This window comes from Melospiza melodia, chromosome 4 (genome assembly GCF_035770615.1).
Source record: "Melospiza melodia melodia isolate bMelMel2 chromosome 4, bMelMel2.pri, whole genome shotgun sequence".
Taxonomy (NCBI): Eukaryota; Metazoa; Chordata; class Aves; order Passeriformes; family Passerellidae; genus Melospiza; species Melospiza melodia.
In genome coordinates, this window is record NC_086197.1 from 20871206 (window position 1) to 20890206 (window position 19001).

Below are 19001 nucleotides of genomic sequence, written 5' to 3' on the forward strand. Positions count from 1 at the left end.
GCAGCACGTACTTACCAGGAAGCTGTAGAAGAACTCGTGCACACAGAGGCCCAGCATGCAGACCAGGACATAAGCCACGTGGTAGAGAAAAGCCATGTCCATGATGACCGCTCTGTAGCCGCGGGTGAAGGTCCCACGGTTCCCCACAAAGCTCACCAGGAACACGATTTTGTTACAGAGCTGTGGGGGGGAACAAAGGCTAGGTTTATGCCTCAGAAAAATCCTGGTATTTATTGTTTGGGCTTCTGTCTAGATAGGTTGGTTTGACTAAATGCACAACCTTTAGATAACTGGAGTGAGGCGAGGGAAATCCAGCTCTGACAGCACGCTGGGAATGAGCCCGTGAGGGTGAGTGGAAGTACATCACCTCTCCAACTCTGCACTGTGCCTCATCACATTGTGATTTATTCCTATAACATTAGTGAATAGGTGGGCAGGGTTAATGTCACAAGGCATTAAAATCCAGCTGGGGAACTCCCAGCAATTCTGAGTTTGGACCCGAGACTCTGTAAGAGCAGCTAGGTATGCTACTACAAGAGAACAATAGTAACACAATAGAAAGCATGTGTGTGGGGGGGGTGTGTGTGAGATCTATTTCCTTCAGATCATGTTCTTCAATTTAAAATATCTTAAAAAACCCCTCAGAAGTGAGGACATTTTGGAAGTATAGCATTTAAACAACAGCATCAGATTCTCCATGGCTCCTGAGCTTTGCCTGCACACAAGCAGCAGTGAACAGGAAAGGGTCTCACCTCATCTCTCTGGCAGTCCAGGACAAGGAATGAGGACTCAACACGACTCCTTTGCTCCCCAATGTGACATGAGCAAGTGCTGCTTACTTGCCTTTACCTGTGACTATATGTCTGGGTATTTTTCAGTATGTGAAATTCTCACATACAGAACTGGTGGCAAACAGCCCAATACTTCGTGCTGGGGTGAAATAGAGCTGTAGCAGTCAGGCAGAAATTTAAATAGATGACTTGTGAGCACGACTGTGTATCTTACCAAGCTCAGTAAGCATGCAGACTTATTCATGGCTAAGTTAAGAGATCTGGCAAAGGGCTGAGAGAATTTTTAACTTTGAAAACTCTTTTCTTCCTGAAAATATATTTAAGGTCTCAGAAACATTTCACAAATTTGTGTCAGTAGTGGTGAGAGTATTGGTAGAGAAAATTATTCTTTTAACGTGAGAAACTGTAGATTTTATTGCCCTTATGCAGCAATATTTCTTTAAATTTCATGTTGTTTTCGTTTTTAAAATATTTGCATATGCACAAAACTAAACCAACTTTTTTCTTAGTTTCCCACTTCGCCGACACTGCTGTTTCAGGATGACTGGAAATTATTTATTTTTTTGGCTTAAGCAATAAACCAGAAAAAGAAGTTTTTGCACAGCTCTAATCAAATGAGTTTTTTATATAGGAGACCCTTAATATCTTTCCTTCTGCTGAAAGGGAAATTCTGGTTGCTTTTGAAGTACTTACATTAGCAGCACCAAGGAGTATCAAGGTAGGACCGAGCCCTATAGTATATATAGACCTGAGAATAACAGACACCAAAAAGGGTCGAATGCCAACAGGCTTGGAGATGAAAAACAGCATTGCTGTGCAAAACGCCACTGCTATCCAGAGGAGCACGGAAAACAACGGTGAGAGCGTCCCTGTGCAGAGGAGAAAGGGAAGATTTGAGAAAGGCATCTTTGGAGACTCCATTTTTCACCAAGAAACGGATCCAAAAGATCAATTCCTTTGCCAGCAGAGCTAACAAAAGCGTGATTCATGCATCACAACTGCTGACCACGGCTTGTCCTAATTGCAGCAGGAGCTATTATTCTCAGAGTATTGTTGCTTTTCGCACAGGTAATAATACGAACAGCTAATGAAATTTCCATTAAAATCCAGGGAGTGCTCAGAGATGGAACAGTTTACCCTTCTCCTGGAGCAAGCCACTAATCAGCTCCCTCCTTCAGGGATCATTAGGGCCCCTCCGCTCTGATTCCATGATTGCTCAGCTACAGAAATAGCCGGTCCTGGGGGCAGCACGGCAAGTGGCAGCGCGCTGCAGTGCCACGTTTCCAGCCGCGGCTCCCGAAAAAGCAGCGACCTCCCGAAGGGCCGCGGCTGTTCCGCGGGAGCCTCCGCCTCTGCAGGGCAGCGGAGCGCTGGGCACAGCGGGATCGGCCCGGGCTGGGAGCGGGGAGCTGGGCACGGCGGGATCAGCCCGGGCACCGCTGGGCACGGCGGGATCGGCCCGGGCTGGGAGCGGGGAGCTGGGCACGGCGGGATCGGCCCGGGCAGCGCTGGGCACGGCGGGATCGGCCCGGGCAGGGAGCGGGGAGCCGGGCACGGCGGGATCGGCCCGGGCAGCGCTGGGCACAGCGGGATCAGCCCGGGCACACCTGGTTCAGCCCGGGCAGCGCTGGGCACATCGGGATGGGCTCGAGCAGCGCTGGACACAGCGGGATCAGCCCGGGCAGGGAGCGGAGCGTTGGGCACGGCGGGATCGGCCCGGGCAGCGCTGGGCCCATCGGGATGGGCCCGAGCAGGGCCCGCAGCGCTCAGGCCGCGCTCGGCTCCGGGCACGCAGCGGGGCCCGGCCCCCGCCGCCCGCACTGCCCATCTCTGCTGCTCTGCAAGATGCTGGCTCCAGGCGCTCCCCGAGCCTTGAGCGATGCCCCTGTTTTCCCTCTCCCCTCTGCTTAAAGCTCTGGAAACACACCATGCTGCTGGGATATAAAAAGCACATTCAGACCTCAGGGCACTGTCACACTTGTACACTGACTTCTATTGTTATGGGATGAACTGAGAGGTCAGTGACGGGGGAGAAGGGAATAGAAAATTTAGCTAGACTCACATAGGAATCTCTTTGGCAACAGATACACAGCTGAGCAGCATCGCTGGGATTAGAAAACAATGAGACCAGGCCCTAGCCTCAACATTCAGATGGCATCCGAACTTTTCCAAAGTTCAGGAGTGTTTCTATCCGTGGTGGGAGGTTCAAGGTCAGCTCTATCAGAGAACTTCTTTGCCAACAAGATTTGGAAACTTTTAATGGATCCTAAAAAAAATTACTTTCAAGCCCATCTGAAAGACAAGGCCAAAGTTCTCTGTGGTTCTTTCACAAACCATTTTCCTTTTTCCCTACTGCAGGTCCAGCAATTTCAGGCTGCAGGACCCACACCAGCACCATGTGCAGACAGGCACCCACTCCTTGCAGAGGCAAGGAGTCTTCACAGAATCATGGTTTGGGTTGGAAGGGACCTCAGAGATCAACAATTTCCATTCTCCCTGCCATGGACAAGAACACCTTGCACTATCCCAGGCTGCTCCAAGCCCCATCCAACCTGGTCTTGGACACTGCCAGGGGTGGGGCAGCCACAGCTGCTCTGGGCACCCTGCGCCAGGGCCTCAGCACCCTCACAGGGAAGAGTTTTTTTCTAATATCTAAACTAAACCTGCTCTCTGTCAGCTTGAAGCCATTCCCCCTTGTCCTGTCACCACATGCTCTTGTCTCCTTTCTTTCTTTTAGGCTCCCTTCAGGAACGGCCTTCAGCAGGAGCAGATTTGCCTAAATCCTATTACATAAGAACTGCAAGTGCCTACTAAAAGGCAGCATTTTGGGATGATTAGATCAGCCCAGGCACCTCAGACAGGTGAACAGAGGTGGATTTACACGGGGTGAAGGGGAAAAATGGGAGACAAACTCCAGCTGTTGGATGAGGCTTTGGTGGAGAGGGAGGCTGGAAGTAAGGAACTGCCTCATGACCTGCTAATCTGGTTTGGCCACACCTATTCCTTATTGCTCAGGAGTCACTTTGGCTTTACAAGCACCAGGAGCTGGAATCCTGAAATGAGCTGTCACTGGATTACTGGGGCCACTTAAACTAATGCCATATAAATCTGCAGTTCAGAATAAGTATTAATACCTACTGATTGCAGACTAGAGGATTTCCACGAGTATAGATTAGCTAAAATTTAGTAGCTTAAAAGGTTTATTTTTAACCCTTTACTTCTCCTCCCATCCTCCGCGGGCTCTAACGTGCTCTGAGTGACTCCCCAGTTTACAATGCACAAGATGCTTCCCTTCTCCAGGGCACAGCCCTGCAAACTCTGCCTCACTCCCCGAGGCTGTGGAGCTGCCTGAGCTGTGACCTGCAGAGACCACCCCGTGGGCTGCCAGGGCAGCGTGGTCCCTGTGCCAATATATTTTAATCTGCTGCCTTTCTTTTCCACCAGGCAGCAGGAATGTTTGCTGGTGCCAGCTGTGGTGTTTGTGAAAAGCACATGTATCTACTAGAAGCTGGACTGCTTCCACCAGCCCAGTTCACATGCCATCAGACAGAGGTGACTTTCAGTCACATTACTGACTGGCCACGAATCAAAGGCCCAGAGGTGAATGGCTCTGCTCCCATTACCAGTATTCTAAACTATTTAGTGTCCTTTATCCCAATTAAGCTTGTTTGGGCTTCAAAGAGGCCTCCTGCTAGTCTGCTGCATTTATAGCAAATAAAAAACTTCATTAAATATTTCCTGTGGCATGGGATGATGCAGAGACATAAGCTTTAATAGTATTTTTACATAATGCATTTCTCCTCTGCAAAAGTTATGCCCTTTTATCCCAATAAACAATACAGTCAAAAGCCAACAAGCTAGTTTTCAAATAATTCTCTTCCATATGTTTTCAAGACTGCAAGTCATTCAATTTGGTCAGCCTTAAGGAATCTATCTTTCTGCTGCCAGGAATCCTCCTTCAGTTCAGAAGCTGCAGCTAAATGTGTGCAGTAGGACACTGCAATATGGCAATATAAAAAAATTAGCTGAGATCATCTAGATAATCTCCAGCTTATGCTCTGTCCATTCTGCTCTGCATTGTGTGGGCCACGTGACACACAGATCAACCACCACATTTCAGACAACATCTGGCACCTACTTAGGAGACACTAAATGGCTTCCAGATATCACTGCACCTGAAAATGCAGCTTTATTTGTTACCTTAGAAATGAAAGCAGCTAAAATTAAAACAAAAAATAAGACCAAACTCTACTTGCCTTCATCTCCATCATCTCCAAAAGGGTAGAAGAGAGCAACTGCTAAATTGATGAATACAGCAAGGTTGAAGGAAATGCTTCCCCAGAGAGAGATGTGTCTGGAGAACCAAAACAGGGCTGGATTGTCTAGAAAGGGAGAAAAGCAGCAGTCAGTAAGCTGAAAGCAAGCAGAAACTCAATCACCAATGGCCCCAAGGGAATTAAATACAGATTAGTGTAGAAAATATGCAGATCTTAAAAATAAACTAAAATAGACAAATATTAAACATAAATTTGCCATAAAACAAAGTTTCAAGCAGAGCCTTTAATCCACAGATCACAATACAGTTTATATATACTGGAGTTTTGCCTCTGGTAAGATTTTAGGCCTGGATATTTAGCAAGGGAGTCTTTTCAGCTGCATCTGAATCTGCAGCTTCTGTGCATGGGGACATAAAACCAAGCAAACAAATAGATTTTAGCACTCTGAATGCCAGTCAACCAGAACACCCAGAATGTACCATCCAGATGACCTATTTGGAACAAGTGCACCAATGACATAGGCAAAGAACCATGGAATAGGCATGGTTTCAGAACTGCAGCATTTTCCCCACCTCTGTCAAACTAAAAACAGTTTGATCTGCTTGGGAAGCAGGCAAAATTTGATCTGCCTGGGTTTTGTTTCTAGAAAAGCTGACTATTTCCTGTGTGATGCTCAGAAGCCCATGGTCACCTGCTGACAAACAGCTCTGTACTCCTGCTTCAAAGGACTCAAACAAGCCATGATCTTTGTATGTGAAGTGTCGTACAAACACACAGAAATAGTTATTATATCCCAAAGATCCTACAGCCTCACTAGAAAAGACTAAAAAGGGGCAAAACAGGGTTGAATTTTTGTCCAGAGCCACATACATGGCTCAGCAAGAAGGTCAGCAACAAGATCAGAGTGTGCTAAAACTCAGGCAAGCACTTCATATATATTAATGCACTAAAATACGTTTAAATCAACATTTGAAACAAGATCCTATGTGCAATAGTGTAGAAACATCTCTGGTCAGAGAGGTTTCACACATGATACATCCCTATTAACTAGATTTTAAGGTACTGAAAACTTCCTGCAAGTATGCAGAGCACCCAGTGAAGTTTTTGTAAACAGCAGATTCCTTCAACTGCATGTGACTGCCTCAGGCTTTAGGCCGAATAGTCTTTAATAGCAATTAGGTGAATATTCAGATTTCACTGTGATAACCTTGTGCTGGTGACTGCTGAGATTTAAGCATTTGGAGCCACTGCAAAAATGGCTCCTGTCAATTTAAGCAGCACAGACTTCATGCTAACAGACACTTGGCTAAAGAATGAACCTAGCTTCAACCTGAATTATCTTTTCAAATAATAAAAAACCCCCAACATGGAGACTTGCGGGCTATTCCACTGATGAAGGGAATTGAGACATTTATGCTCTGAATAAAAATAAACCCATTTTATTTGTTCATAGCATTAGGCAGGTCTGGTCTATCTAACTGTTGGGTTGGCTCTTTTATTTGTGTTTCTAATGCAAAATCCCCAGATACGATTTTTTTACTGAAGTAATTTTTCTACAATACAATGACTTTTATTGCCAAATATTCTGCAGATTCTGAAATCATGTATTTTTCAACTTCTATTCTGGTCAGTTTGTCACTAGTTTGTCACAAGACTTTGCCGCTGCTGAAAATTAAAGCCTGAGAATTGACATATAAGAAATTCCAATAACATCCATGTTTCCATCACATTCAGGATGCTCCCACACTGCTCTGACTATCCTGTTGCTCTAGACTGTATTCCTTCCTCCTTTCCTGATCAGCTGCTGTGAGCAGTTAATGTGTGACACTCCAAGAACATCTGCATTTTAGCAGCGAATGAAGGGATCACTTTTAGCCATTTTTACATATATTCAGCCTGGAAAAGAGAAGGCTTTGGGGTGACCTCATTGCAGCATTCCAGTGCCTGAAGGGAGCCTAAAGAGTCTCTCTTTAGAAGGGCCTGGAGTGACAGGACAAGGGGTAATGGCTTCAAACTAAGGGTAGGTTTAGATTGAATATTAGGAAGAAATTGTTCCCTGTGAGGGTGCTGAGGCCCTGGCACAGGGTGCCCAGAGCAGCTGTGGGTGCCCCATCCCTGGCAGTGTCCAAGGCCAGGCTGGATGGGGCTTGGAGCAACCTGGGATAGTGGAAGATGTCCCTGCCCATGGTAGGGGGGGGGTGGAACTGTGTGATCTTTAGGGTCCCTCCCAACCCACACCATTCTGTGATTCTATGATATATAAAATACAACTTTCTTCTCCAAAAGCCAAGGGCAGAGTTGACATGGCTGAGCTGGCAGGAGCCTCCTCATGCAGGCACATTGGCAATAGCCCCATCCCTGCCAAGGGCCAGCAGCTGCAGCGCCCACCAGGGAGCTAAAGACATTCAGGGTACCTGCTGGGGCTTCCCTGCCCCTCCTCTTGGTGGCCCTACTTTGACCTGTCCCCCATGATCTTGACCAAGCAGCTCAAGGCCACACCGGTGCCTCCCCAGTACCATGGGCCACGCACCAGTATGGGCAAACTGGGACACCCTGCAGCCCAGTCATGCCAGGCTGGTGCGGACTGGCAGAGGGGCACTGACTCCATGGGAGCTGGGCAGATTTAAAGCAGCTGAGGTTCTGGTGAGAGATGTTTTTAAGTGACTGACATTTACAAGTCTTTTAATGGCCTTTCAGGAATCTGCAAACCTCAAATATGCAGCTACACATGTTTTTGTTAAATATTAGGGGCCTTGGTTTAATTAGGTGCAACACTATCAAGACTAGTAGAACTACACCCAGTTCTTCCATCCCTCAGTTTAACTTTTGGAGTCCAAAACATCATCTTGAACACATTAATAACTGCTCCATATTACACTTTTTTTTATGGTGGCATGCAAGTGTCTCAGCAGACCTGCACTCTCAAGCCCAGAACAGTTTTGCCTGTTGTAGTGTCAGAGTGAACAGAGAACAGTGTATCATTAAAATGCAAGTATTTGAAGGTTTAAAAGCAAGGTTTTAGCATAATGAAGCTATTTTTTTCAAATTACTTCAAAGCACTTACTTCTAATTTTCTTTTGCCATTTCATCTCGTTGTACAGATCCTCAGTCTGCTGGAAAAAGTCATTGACTTTGCTCCCTTGTTCATCTCTCTCTGTTGTATTGAACACCCGACTTTTGGATTCCCGAGTGAGGAACTCACAAATATTGGGGACAGGAAAGACAATCTTTTCCATTGTTCTATCGTGGCGAACAATCTATAAATAAAATGCACATTTTTGCCACAGTCAATGACTATCCAATCATTTTGTCATGTCTTTTCTTGTTCACAGCTCCCCTTTTATTTACAAATGAATGCATTAATTATTTGAACATTACAATAAAGTTGGACCAATCAGCCCCAAAACAGAGTAAAGCTGCTTTTATTTTCAAAAGCCTGCCTGAATAAGGTGGCAAATATGTCTCAAGAAAAACCTAGGTTCAGGCTTTGCCAAATATAAAAAATGTTGTAATTCAGAATGCTTCAATTTGTCAGCAAATTGAAACAAATGTGACCCAGTAAAAAGTAGAGAAGTTCAGAGGCTTTCTGCTCTGATAACAAAATGCTTTTCTCATCTTGAATCTATTTCTATGATGGGATAAATTGTAAAGGTGAACATGCAAAAATATCACTCAGGCAGCACCCATATCTTGTCAGTCTTTATCTTTTTACCTGACAAAACCCAAGGTTTTGAATTGTTTGCATTTCAGCACCTACCAAGCTACTGGTGAGCGAGCTAGATTTTATTTCATCTCACCACACTGCCATCAAAATTGCTTCACCATTCTGATCGCTGACTCTGCATTACTAAAAATACAGAAATGGGTAGAAAACCCTTTTAGACTCCTGCAACCATGCCTCTGTGCAGTCACTGGTGAAAATAACAAAACACCACTATTTGAATTTCAAAACAAACAAATGAGATACATTAATGTAGGGGAGATAATATCTGAAACACCAAACAGGTCTAGGACTGCTTTCCAAGACAAGCAGTTATCTATTTTGTATAGCAGCAATGCTGGGTTGAGTTTCACTTTTCTAGAAGAAGCTATTGGCCACATAAAAGTTGACCATAGTGCTTGTTTAATGCCTAAATTTACAAGCTACCCAGATAAACTGGCTGATAATTGCTAAGAGAGATCTCAGCAGCAGCCAAAGTATTAAAATACATTAAGAGAAGCACTGAGCTGCCCTCTGGACAACAAAGGCCGTGGATCTTCCACCCCTCCTGTGGTGGGATACCTCTGTGGACCTCTATCTAAGGCCAACCCATGGCAGGTGTAAAGTTTAAAATAGAGAACAGAACTGCTGAAGCAGGCCAAGCCTTGGTATTTTAAACAAAAGCCATATTGAATGTCTACACCACTTCAAAACCTCTTTGTACTCCAGTCAGAGTTTTAATCTGACCAGCCAGAATCAGTGGCTTTGAAACTCATGATTATTTACTTGAGCGATATACCATACAGGACAATTCTTGACTTCATGACACAGCTCCTGTCCACAGTCATTATTTCCCTAACAAAACATGTTTGGTAACACACAGGAAAGTTACTGTGAAACGATGGTTTGGAGCCACTTCTAATACAGATGTATTCCTTTATCTTCCACAGCCAAAAGCATATTATTCAACCTTCTCCTCAAACATAACCCTGTTTGGAAGCCTAAGGAGAGGAGGTACACCCCACACAAGATGCAGACTTGTCTCACAGTCCATCTTCTGGAGAGCAATCCTTTACCTCTATCTGTGCCGTATGTTTGGCATAAAACCTCAAGGCTTCATCTCCTTCATCTGGATCTGACCCTGGCTTCAGCATCTGTTGCAATGTTTTATTGTGACAAGCCAACTAGAAAAAGAAGAAAAATCTGATTTATGTCCTGCTATGTTTTCAGTTTTATCATCTCAACTAACACAAATCCTCCTTCCCCCATTCCCATATACTTACATGCTCAAACCAGTGGGGCTCTTTCCACAGATAACAACAAAAATGTAATTACTCGAGAACAATAGAAATAATTTAGTCTTAAGAAGTCAGCAGAAAGTCCTCAGTTGAGATTTATGAAAGGCAGCTTAGTCTGCAGCCTGGATGTCTTTTGGAAGGCTTTTGACAAATGCCAAAAAATTAGACTGAATGCTTCTTTTCACTTGAGTTTAGACATAAAATTTGCATACCTCTGAATACTAAATTACATTTACAATTAATTTCTCAGTGACTTCAAATGGCTAAACTAGGTTGTAGGTTGGTATTCCAGGGCTGTAACTATTTCTGAGCAAGCTGGACTGTAGCACCAGGCAAATATATCCTTAACTGTGAAGTTTACATACACAGCAAATAGATACATACACACATACACACCATTATGTATCTTCTATAAACTTTTACAAATTACACACTTCACATGGTTGATAAAATACATCTGAAATATGTTGAGTAGTAGATGTTTTAAATGCTCCTTTGCTGTATAAAGTTTAAAAAGAAAGGTGTTGGCAAATGCATTTACGATGTCCTGTAAATGAGTGAGAAACAAAGACCTAATTATAAGGCATAAGGAAATTACTAAAAATTCAATTTTCCCTACATCATAGCAAGTACATTCCATCCAGAATAGCTGAGGTGTTTCACCTGTTTTAAGATGGGAAAAACTGCAGCAGGAAAGAGAGGAAAAGCCACCTCAGAGATGTGATCCAGGGCTGCAGCATCACAGCTGACATTACCACAACAGACCATTAGAAATGAGGCAGGCACACACTCAAAATGACCACAGGAACCAGGGCTTTGAAGTGATGATCACCACAGGTGGGCTGGGATTGTGCTACATGAAATAGCAGAGCCTGGTGAGGAATTATAAAATAATTGCACAGCTACAAAAAGCCTGACAGAAATGAAGTCTAAAAGTAACAATGGATCCAAACAGATACTGTAATAATGCAACCAGCACATGATCTCTCTCATCTGGAATTTGCATGTCTCATTATCTCCCTTTTTTTTTTAACAAAAAGGCAGGGGAGAGGTACATATACAATTTAGTCCATTTATTGAAGTTCCCTAGAATCTACTGATCAAAATAATTTTTCTTCTGGATCTCAATGCAAACTTATTAAATAAAGATGAATAAAAAATGGAACATGCAAAAGTAAGAGAATATCAGAAAGAGATATTCAGGAAGAATAAATGTGCTTCCAGCAACTTCCTTGGGGACAGAAGTCTGTTTGGTCCTGACAGCACAGCCCAAGCCAATGTGGCACAACATCAGCATTTTATAAAAGTGTCATGAGCAGATATTCAGGGAGACCAGCAAAGAAATGACATGGGGGTTAACTGCAGAGGAATGTTCCTTCCATCAGTAGTAGATTTCTGTCCTGAATAGTTAATTTTTTACTCTATCTAGCAAATGCATGGATAGTATCATTACACACATCAATGTCTTTACCTAAACTTCCACTTATTTTTGAGACTAAAAAGGTTCTTTAAGACTATTTGACAAGTTGTTCCCCCTCACACAAGCCAAATAATCTGATCCAACCAGCAGCTTTTGCAGCATGACCACAACAACTGCTTAGCAAGGCAACTTGAATTCATCTCCTAGAGGTCCGTGCATGCCCCTCAAGACATGCTCCAGAATCATGGAGAAAGAAGATGAGCCATTAGAAACAAGATAGTTACTGTTTAAAAATGCCCTTCCAACAGTGTTATTACTTTTGCCTTTCTGCTTTATGGGATGTCCCTCTGCTTCTGTACTTACAAAAGGGCAAGCAAGAGTGCCCAGTTCACCTTCTCTGTATCATTCATCATTCTGTACACTACTGTCACGTTCTCTTTTATTTGTCTCTTCTTTAAATTACAACAATCCCTATCCTTCCCATCCCTCCTCAAACAGAAGACTCTCTGTGACTCAATTATTCTCCCTGTCTATCTCCAAGTGCCCTTTACTTTGGCTATATCTCTTCTTTAAGATATGAAGAAGAGCACTGACTAGACAGAATGCAATCACACCGTGCTTGGAGTGATGAATTAGCATAACCAGGAGCAAATATATTCCCCTTTTATTATCTTCTGTAATACAGAGGAACTTTGCCTGTATCTTGACCTTTATTTCTCCAATGTGAACCATTAAGATTTTCAGTTTTCTAACAAATGACAAGTCAAGGACATATGGAGAATTCTTCTTATTAAAACTATGCCAGTTTGGAGTAAGGGACCTGCTACAGATTCAGAATTGGAAATGCCGTTTGTAAACCATATAAAACTCTAGATATTGCTTCCTGATATGCCTTGAACTGTCCATAACTTTTACTGTAGAAGTCTCTCTTGATAAGTATCAGTAACAGAAATTCCCTTATTACATGGAGTAGAAGGGAAAACAATGTCAACCTCTCATGCTCTGATGGGACTGGCTAGAACAGAGTGTTCAGAGCCTGCTGGGGATTTGAGATTGAGCCTATTTTGCTATCAGGTTTCACATGAACAGCAGCCATGCTCTGTAAAACAGTGTGTAATTGGTGATCTGCACTGTGCTTTCTGACTGTCCCGCGCTGATGTGTGAACAGAACCTAGCACTGCACAGCTGGGGCTTTCCAGCACAGCCACTGGACAAAGTGACCTGAAGAACAAGCCAGGATTTTCTGTTCCAGCCCCTCCACTGCCAGAAAAGACAAATCAGAAACAACGAGGGATTTCTGACCAAGCTGGAGGAGCTGCAGCACATTTCAGATGGGGAACCTTCCTAAAGGCACCAGCAATCTTCAGCTGGTAAAGCTGAATCTTCTTCACTCATAACTTCATTTCTCTCAGCTTCCAAATCTCTCAATATCCACTTACCTTCCAGACATTCAGACAGTAAGCTCAGGGCAAAGGGCCCATCAATTTTCTGCTCATATCTCAGTTTCTACACAGGATGGATTCCTCTACATCGACACAACAATAGCTACTGCTAATATTTCTGTATTGCCACAGCCACACTGATGAAAGAACGTTGTGGACAGCAATATGAGAGAGCTCAGATCCGAAGCAGTGGCCCACAGTATGACACAGAACAGCTTTAGGAGTGCTGTTATTTGGCATCCACGGTGTTTTCTGAAGCTCTGCTCTCATGAACCTTCTTTCGCCCCTTAACGAGCTCAGAGGCCCACGTGGGCCAGGGGGACTGTGTCAACAGATGTCCTGACCAGGGCACAGCTTTTTGTGAGATCAAAGACACAGCAATGAAAACAACAATGAAGTGACAAACTGTGAACCTCAAATACTGACAGCTTATCCAAGTTTATAATACACCCTAGGTGAGAGTTTGTGCGTGGCAGATAAAGGCCATGCAAGCTCTGAGTGATTTTTTTTCATATTTAACTGCTGTGATGCAGTAAAGTGTTATATCCAGTGTGCTGTACAAACCTCTTGGGGCAGCTGGAGGACATGGCATGGGATGGACATGGCTGAGAGCAACTACAATGAGAAGAACAGTTCCATTTATGTTTGCAAAGCAAAGCTCAAAAATGCACCTCAAAAATACACTGCAAGTGTAACTGATACAAAAAAAAAATAACCATCACTAGAGCCTGAATTTGCAAAGAGCCCCAGAAAAATCACCATTGTGGAGAAAACTCCCTCACTCACTCACTCACTCACTCACACATCAGCCATGCCAGTGACAATATTTTAAATGTCAACACTGTATTTTACTGCTCATCAAGGCGTGTAGGGACAAGAAGCAATAGCACATAATGGAACAGTGATTTCCAAAGAGGGGATGTGCAAGGCAATAGCTATATGAATAAAGATCATTTGGCTTTCAGTCAGCTCCCAAGGAAGGACTGCTGTTCATCTTGAAAGATTTTTACTTAAAAAATTTGGAAAACACTGTAATAAAGCATCAGTACAAAATGTGAAAGATTGAGGACAGACCAAGAATGCTGAAGACATTAATAAAGAAACAGTAGAGATAAATGACAGAATTACAAGTAATACTCAGTCTAAACTCCTGACACAACATGACTATAAAATCAGATCTGCTACTCATCTGGGATGCCATATATGATCAGCAGTGTGGAAAACCACAGCAGACCCAGCTTTTGCAATTAATATATGGGTTTCCTGCAGGCCTATAGTTTTATAGCCAAGATTACCTTGAACAAAAATGAAGTTATTTAAATGCTGCTAAAGAAAAGACTGATTTAAAGCTGTGAACACTCATTTCAGCAGCCTGTCATTAACTCACTGACGTGGTATAGTAGATTGGTTTGCCAAAATACCAGTGTGTGAATATATGTGTGCATGTGGAAAAATTGCTTAAAAAGAGAAAGTTTTTCTCCCCTTTTCAATATTTCTGTAAACCACAGAGCCCCTCCATATTTTAATAAGGATGTGCCAGTCCTTGGTTGTAACTTGCAAACTGCAGGGGCCTCTCAAGTTCTCATCCAAGGCATGAGGTCTTACCCAGTACACAGCTGAGATGGTTGTCAAAATTCCTGCTGATTACATCAGGCTTTGCTGAAGCCCCCAAAAGGACAAGAAATAGAAGAAAAAAGTACAAGAAATACAAGCTAGAGATACCAGGTTGGAGACCCCCAAATTCGGAGAGATTTATTTCACTCCTCAGTATTTGAAAACTGCCAAACATGGTGGGGCGCAGCAGAGGGGGGTAAAGGTGACATTTTATGACTAGAACTGTATAAAGAGATCTAAAGGAGTGAGGTTTAGTGTCCTGTAAGCAATCAGGCTTTTCAAGAAGAGTCAGTTCACAGGCTAAGTGTCAAACATGTGATTTCCTAGGAAAGGTTGATGGAACAGTACAAAAAGCACTGGATAACTGGCTGAGAAGCAGAAACAAAGACACAAAGAGCACAAATAGCTCCTGTGCCTTGATACAACTTACATTTATAGAATTACTACTAAGCATTACAAACATCTAAAAAATAGAAACAAAATTCTTGAAATAATTATTATGCTTGTTGCAATTCTCTCAGTTGTTCTCCCAGCTGCAGGGCAGCAGTGAGGCTGGCATGTGCTGGGGCACTCCTGGCAGGGAGAGGGCACTGGGTCAGGCAGCACCAGGAGTGTGCTGGGGACTGGGGCTTGTTTTGGGAGGGAGCTGGGTGTGGACATGCCTGTAAGCTCTGTCACACTGCACAGAGCCCTCTCTGCCCTTGCCTCACTCCCCCTCGAGCCTGTGAGGGCAGGGAGGCCGCTGCACAGGCCTGGAAGTGAATGAACAACAGCCCCTGGGGAAGGGAGGTGAGGGTGTTTGTGCCTGATGCCCAAGGTGTGACATCTGGGAGATGTGCTGCAAATTATCTTCACCCCTACCCTGTCAGTAACCACACACCTGCAGTGTGGGTTGCCAGCCCAAAGGCCAGTGGTCTTTCACCAGGGGAAATTGTGACAAAATGTAACTTGCAGCAACAGCAAAATAATGCTCAGATGAGTCTCACCTTGCTGTGCCAAGAGGGTTGTGCAACTGGGGCTCATTTACAGCCTCAATCTCTTCCTCTTTAGTCCCCTTGGCTCCCAGAGCCAGGCAGTGTGAGATCTGGCACCACCAAACCCCCTCACCAGGGATAACCCAGTCAGCTCACCAAACACTTCAGTTGCTGCTTAGAGAGCAAGAAAGGATAAAAAAGCTGGCTGGGGACTGACAAGAAAACCCCCCAAGGACTGAGAAAAAACAGCCAAGAGAAAGTCAAGGGAGTGGCAAACAGGATGGGTGACAGACAGAGGAGCACAGGAGACAGAAAGGGAGCTCCTCTTCCTTGGTGTGCCAGGACCTCACCATGTGCCAGCTCCCTGGCCAGGGCAAAGGAGAACATTCCAACTCCACCAGTAAACAAGGAGAGAAAAAAGCAGGGAAAAAGGAAATGTCATCTTAACTATAACTGAGCAGAAATTTTTATTCCAAGTAGCTGTACTAAAAGCAATAACAACTCCTCAGCTCCCCATGTTCCAATCAAAACTGAATGGTGCTTTCTGCAATACACAGGGCAACTTCCTTTCCAGAAGTCATTACAGTTTTATAGAGCGGCACCTTTGCACTCTGCCACAAAGCAATCTGTTAACAAACATTAGGAACAGCAGGGATGGAGCAATGGGAGACTCTCAAATCAAGTATTCATTGATTTCATTTAGACAATTATACCGTGCAGAGCAACCAAAAGGGTTTAGAGTTAATCTTTCCCTGATGGCTTGTGGTACATGAGCAGGTCCCTGGGTGGTCCAGACGCTTTGGATTCTGTTGCTGGGTCTTCCACGGCCTCGTGTAACCTCTGAGGCACCAACTCTCCTCCCCAGCCTCCACATGGGGCACACTACAAATTGTGGCTAATAGTGATCTACCTCACAGGGGAGAAATAAAACACCTCGATATTATCACATAAAAGAAACCACCACAGCTAAGTGAACTCTATCACTATTATGTTTGCAGCCCCCCATCGTAATTTCATTGCTATTTTTGTTGTGGTTTTGCTGTTCTTTTTTACCCTGATGAAAACCAGCAGAAGACAAAATGACTTGTTAATATTTCAATGAACTTTACTTCCATTTGCCTCCTTTTTAATTTCTTTTGCAGGCAAAGCTGAGTTCCAAAAGCATGAAGTGCACACATGTGTGGGGCAGTTCAGGTCAGCCAAAATGCGCTGCAACCAAACAAAATTAATTTGAGGTGGGTGGATGTGAAACATCTCCACAGGCTACGTGGAAACTGTCACAGGCAGCTGTGCCTGCTTGAGTCAAACCAACCCAATGCCTACACATGGATTTTGGAGTACTCTGGCCATACCAGACAGCAGTGGACACAGGATGTGGACAGCAGTATCCAATCCAGAATATTCCAGCAGGAGGACACAACTGCACTCAGAGACTGCCTCTTGTGATTACTGTAAGCAAAATTTTGCAAATTTGCAAATACAGGATACAAGGAAATCTGATGATGAAAGTGTCAGACGTGATTTAGAGAGGTAACGACAAAGTTCAGTGGAAAAGAAAGAAAAGGAGAGAAGAGTTTCTGCAATCAGTCTTCTTCAGAGCAGAAGGAGAAGATCCCAGCCACATGCTACTCCATAAAAGGCAGACAAAACCACTGGCACCAATGTTGTATAGACACAGTCTGGGAAAGGCCCAAACCAGCAGTATATGGATCCCAAATCCACACAGCGAGAGAACCGGTCACCTCTAAAAGCCACCAACACTTTACATACATCCAAAATACACAAATACACCTGAGATAAGAGAGCTGGGAAAGGCACATCCTTTTTAGAACTCTTAAAATCCTTTTGCTCCCAAGTCCTTCATTTTCTAATGTTTCTCTTCTCTGCAGAATGAGACCCTCTGCCAGCTATCCTCTTCTGCCTACTATGTGGCTTCTCTAGAAAAGGCAGGCTAGCACAAACAAAAGGGGGAATTGCTGCTGACTCTTAATTTAGGGGCAATGTGGTGAGGGGAACCACAGCTTCACGTTCTAGGAATGGACAGAAGGAGATGTTGATTGGCACTCAGCATCCCTTCCTCTGGCACCATGAGCAGAAAGTTTCTCATGGGTTAACACTTCCAGAATGGACTCATCCTCTTCTTCAGGATCTACCCACTCTTGTTTTCTCTCTTCCATTTTCAGGATATGCCATGGTTTCTTTGGCACTCTGTGACCCCTTCAGCTGGATGCAGTTCACCAACCCAACCCATCATCACCAGCTCTGCCATAGGCAGGCTTGGAAGACAGCCCTTGCAAAGGCTGGGATAAACCATCTCCCTGTCTTCAATGAGGCACATTGAAGGGGCTTAACTCCTCAGCTGCAGTCTGGAATCATGGCTTAGACTCTGTGATTCAAGTTACATTGATGTCAAACCAAAAACCCTGCTCTTAGCCAGGCCTGTTCACATCCCAACTTCTCAACACACAGTTCCATAACACTCAGAAAAGCATACCTTGCTCATTCAGAGTCAAAAACATATGAGACTGAAGCAGCAAGCTAACAGCTGAAGCTGAAACATGTTGAATTCCCAGCAGACATGGATTTCCTGCTATCTGCTGGGCCTGGTTGTGCATTGTAGGGTACAAAACAAGGCAGAGTGCAAGTGTGGAGATGGACAGGAACTGAGAGATGACTCCTCTCAAACAGTTACAATGGTGAGATTTTCCAACATTTTCAACCATGCTGTTGAATCTCTGCCTCCCCCTCCAATCAGCAGAGCAAAACATCCCTAAAAAAATAAAACTAGGAGCATAGGACCAGCGAGAAGAGAATGCAAAATGATGAGTTATTCATTCCAAGTCTGTATTATGGCTTTTGTCCTCAGGAGAGCACTTTCACCTGGCACCTATTAAATAAGAGGTCTCGGTAGGAGTAAAAATTTCATCTCTCTCCTTATCAGATATTCACAAATAATGTTGTTTTACCCAACCAACTTAAATGGAGTACTGCAGACCCAAAGACAGAAAAAGCTGGAAAGATTTTTCAAATTAAGTTCATTTAGGGTTACCACAGACTATCATTTGTGAAACAAACTCTGAAAATCCTTGCCCATAGAAAAAGGCAGAGAAAAGGCTTCTTTAACCCCAGGTTGATTAGATGCTTATCTGTGTGCAGGTCTGAAGGTGACCATCAGTAACTGATCACCTCACTTTTGGTGTAGAAAAGCATAATCAGCTGTTAAAACTAAATTTCACAGCTGGACACTTTTATTCAGTATCTCATAAAGCTGCCTCAGAGAAAGTGCATGGTGAACCTCATTTTCACTTTTCTGCACTGTGTTAAATGAATGAAATACAGAGGATGGCAACTGAGCTCTGCTGATTTGTAGATTACAAATTCAGATCTTGTCTGGAAAACTCTATAGTGACTGAGATACCTAATTAAATTGTGACATCAGAGGAGATGAGAGTTAAAACGGAGCAACTGTGAGGAACAGACATATT

At 43.9% G+C, this 19001-nt stretch overlaps 1 protein-coding gene across 2 annotated transcripts in view; it reads right to left on the reverse strand.

Moving 5' to 3' along the window:
• Positions 1 to 19001, reverse strand: part of ITPR2 (inositol 1,4,5-trisphosphate receptor type 2) — a 243686-nt gene that overhangs the window by 36613 nt on the left and 188072 nt on the right. For both annotated transcript variants that reach the window (XM_063154180.1, XM_063154179.1), the window contains 5 exons: positions 9845 to 9952; positions 8133 to 8325; positions 5048 to 5173; positions 1485 to 1660; positions 16 to 180 (listed from right to left, as the gene is read on the reverse strand). In XM_063154180.1, coding sequence (XP_063010250.1) covers positions 16 to 180; positions 1485 to 1660; positions 5048 to 5173; positions 8133 to 8325; positions 9845 to 9952 — 768 coding nt within the window. The remainder of the gene's footprint in view (positions 1 to 15; positions 181 to 1484; positions 1661 to 5047; positions 5174 to 8132; positions 8326 to 9844; positions 9953 to 19001) is intronic.